This window comes from Spermophilus citellus, assembly GCF_964194105.1.
Source record: "Spermophilus citellus genome assembly, chromosome: 9".
NCBI classification, from domain to species: domain Eukaryota; kingdom Metazoa; phylum Chordata; class Mammalia; order Rodentia; family Sciuridae; genus Spermophilus; species Spermophilus citellus.
In genome coordinates this window covers 123,467,769-123,471,470 of record NC_138191.1, presented here as the reverse complement: position 1 = coordinate 123,471,470, position 3,702 = coordinate 123,467,769, and the positions used below count along the sequence as shown (strand labels likewise).

The 3,702-nt window shown below is 45.2% G+C and overlaps 1 protein-coding gene across 1 annotated transcript; it reads right to left on the bottom strand.

Annotated features, from left to right (window-relative positions):
• Nucleotides 1-554: 554 nt before the first annotated feature.
• On the bottom strand, nucleotides 555-3,408 carry TEX46 (testis expressed 46; the record flags this gene model as incomplete). The annotated part of the gene is made up of 2 exons (XM_081305635.1): nucleotides 555-755; nucleotides 3,217-3,408. 2 exons carry the CDS (start codon nucleotides 3,406-3,408, stop codon nucleotides 555-557), a joined length of 393 nt encoding a protein of 130 aa, XP_081161761.1.
• Nucleotides 3,409-3,702: the final 294 nt, after the last annotated feature.

The window sequence follows — 3,702 nt, the reverse complement described above, 5'->3', positions numbered from 1 at the left end:
ACTGAGTGCTGGGGTTTGGATGTCGTTTGTTCCCATGTTCTGGGGGCTTGGTCCCCTGTGCAATGGTATTGGGAGGTGGTGGAGCCCCAAGGGAATTGGGACCCAATGGGGGAAAGTCACTCTCTCAGTTCCTCTGGACTCCAAGTTTCCAAGACCTGGGCCTCATGCGAGGTGATTAGGCCACTGGGGGCACTGCTCTTGGAGGAATTAACGCCTCTCTCTAGGAGTGGATTAGATCTTGGGGGACTAGATCAGTTACCTCAAGAGAGGTTTGTTATAAAGCAAATTCAGCTTTTTCAGTGCTCTCTTGTACTTTCTTTCTCACCCTGGGGATCTGTCTTTTCTCTCATTTGCCAAGTGACGCCATCTGCCATGAGGCCCTAGGAAAAGCTGATATAAGCACTATACTCTTGGATCTCCAGAACTGTGAGCTAAATAAACCTCTTTTCTTTATAAAGGACCCAGTCACCAGCATTTTTGTCATAGCAACAAAAAACAGACCAATACAATGAGTCAAGGTAACATCAGCAGAAGCTAGCCCACCTCAGTCTCAATTAGGTGGGGGAATTGGAAGTACAATCAGAGAGGATGGAAAACGTGGACTCATGCCTCCTCGTTTTGTCTTTCTTCGTGGGGAAATTTCGATGTCTGTTTGATCGCTTAGGGTGATTCAATTTATTCCATATGATGAACATCTGATTTTCCAAGACCTTCAGCTTTAGTTCACTGAACAAAAGCCGTTCAAGGATCTTGTCCTGGAGCGCAAAGCAGGCCTGCAGCCTCTCCACTTGTTTTGTGTTCAGGTTATTGTTGTTGGCGTGGGCTTCCGGAGTCTTTGAATTTATGGCCTCCTCCTAAGCTCCCCGCCACCAGGAAAAGGGAAAAAAATTGGTTATTCTTGCTCCATGCCCTCAATTCTCTCACCTGCTTCAAAAGGAGGCAGTTTTGCCATCTTCTGTGAGTGACAGTGGGGACCCAGCAAGGGAAGATCACTTTCTCGGGCCACATGGACCCCAAACTCCCAAGACCTTTGGTTGCCTTTGGTTCATAGGAATGATCTGCCAATTGACATAAAGTCCTTAACCCAATATATCTGTCCCCAGAGTTTGTTTTTCCGGTGTGCCAAGTCTCAGTGTTCTCACAGAATGCTTCCCGCCCCCCAAACTTCTTGGGTGAAATTCCTTTTTTTTTTTAAATTTGTTGTTGTTGTTGATGGACCTTTATTTTATTTATTTATAGGTGGTGCTGAGAATCGAACCCAGTGCCTCACACATGCTAGGCAAGTGCTCTACCACTGAGCCTCAACCCCAGCCCCACTGGATGAAATTCTTGATTTTAGTTCAGTTTTATTTATTTTATATTATCATGGTGCTGAAGGATCGAATCCAGGGCCTCACCCATACTAGGCAAGCGCTCCACCACGGAGCCCCAGCCCCAGCCCCAGCCCCAGCCCCGATGACATGCTCTGATCTCAATAACGTTCATTCAATTTTGCTGTCTTCTTCCCCTCAGCTAATAATATCACCTGATCCTTATTTTTGGATTCAACTACAAACTCCTGGTATTTAAAAACATTTTAATACAATTTCAGGTGTGCAAAAAAGTAATTATCATAACAAATATCTGTGTTCCCACACCAGTTTAAGAAGGACAATATCACAAGTAGAATTAAAATCTCCTATGGGCCCCTTCTCCTAAAATATTCTCCCCACCCCACCCTTAAACACCATCTCCTCAGTTGTGATCCTGAGCGCGTTTTCTCTGCAGTACTTGGGATTGAACCTAAAAGTGTTCTACTGGTGAGCTACATCTGAGCCCTTTTCATTTTTTTTTTTAATATTTATTTATTTATTTATTTAGTTTGTTTTTTTTTTTTTTTGGCAGACACAACATCTTTGTTGGTATGTGGTGCTGAGGATCGAACCCGGGCCGCACGCATGCCAGGCGAGCGCGCTACCACTTGAGCCACATCCCCAGCCCCCCCTTTTCATTTTTTATTTTGACACATTGTCTCCTTAAATTGCTGAGGCTGGCCTTGAACTTGCGACTCTTGTGCCTTAGCTTCCTGAGTTGCTGGGATTACGAGTCTGTGTGCCATCTGTAATCCTGAATTTAGTATTTACCTTTTTCCATACATTTTTAAATCAGAGGCTCTTTTGCCCCTCCTCAATGACATGTGACAATATCTGAAGATAATGGTTTTCACAAACAGGGTGGGGGTGTGATGCTGGACTCTTGGGTAGAAGCCAGGGTACTGCTAAACTTTCTAATGCACAAGACAACTGGACAACAAACTATGCCACCGGGATGTCACCAGTGTCAAGGTTGAGACCTCCTCCCTTAGCATACTTTCACTACACATATACATCTTTAAACAATATAGGATATTGTTTTGATTTTGTTATTGTTCTGGGAATTTAACCCAGGGGTGCTTTACCACTGAGCCACATCCTCAGCCCTTTTAATTTTGAGATAGGGTTTCACTAAGTTGTTGAAGCTGGTGTTGAACTTGTGATCTTCCTATCTTAGCCTCCAGAGTCACTGGGATTACCTGTATGCACCACCTTTTCTGATACTATATGAAAGGTATCTGCTATAGTTTGGACCCGGAATGTGTCCCAAAGATTTACAAAGCAGAGACTTAGTTCCCAGTTATTAGGAGATGGTGGAACCTTTAAACGTGGGTCCGAGAGAGGTTTTCAAGCCATGGGGGGGATATCCTCTACCACACCCCCAAACAGAGGCCTAAAAGTGATGGGTTGCCTGATCATGGAGCCTGAGACAAAATAAACTTTTCTCTTTATAAACCGATTATTTCAAGTATATATTATACAGACACAATGGCATAGTCTACACTAGGTGCATTTCTTCTGTCTTTGTGACTGTTCTCTAGAGTTGTACCTATGTTGGTACTTGTATCTCTAGCCATTTGAAATCATTCCACTTAGAGTAGCCCATACCATGGTTGAAGCATGTGGACTTCAGACGTGAAGTAGGAGCATATACAAGGTCACTATTTTACAGTTAAGACCACTGAGGCCTTGTGAGGGACATGTTTTTCCACCATCACTAAGAGGTATCTCCAGAGCAGGGATGCAGACCAGTTTTAAGTTCCTCCGTCTTCCCCCATCATCCTTTCACTGTCCGGCCCTCCACTCCCCAATCCAGCAGAATATCCCATAACCCTGAGCTGATTCTAAATCCCCTCTTGCTCACCTGACAGTTCTCTGAGGAGGTGGGCTTGAGTTCATACTTGACCAGCCAGTTGCTAAGCAACAGTAGAAGGAATAGGAACCCAAACAAAATTGGCTTATAGCTTATCAACCAAGCCACCAAAGCTCCCAGGGTGCCCGAGGAAGCAAGTATGGCAAGGAAATTCCTAAAAACAAGCATCAGTTCCCCCAACATTGTGGCATGGAAGAACACGGGCCCCAGGACCCTGCCTCAGTCCCCTCCATGACAGGAGGCACAGCCACTCACTCCTGAGTCATAATTAGTCCCTTCCCCCCACCCAGCTGCTGCATAACAATGTTAACTACACCTATGTGTATTCACTGTGTGCCAGACTCTTTGACAGGCAGTTTGCAAGCCTGTCTCATGACTTCCTCACAACCGCCAGGTGATGCACGCCTGGAATCCCAGTGGCTCAGGAGGCTGAGGCAGGAGGATGGTGAGTTCAGAGCCAGCTTCAGTAACTTGGTG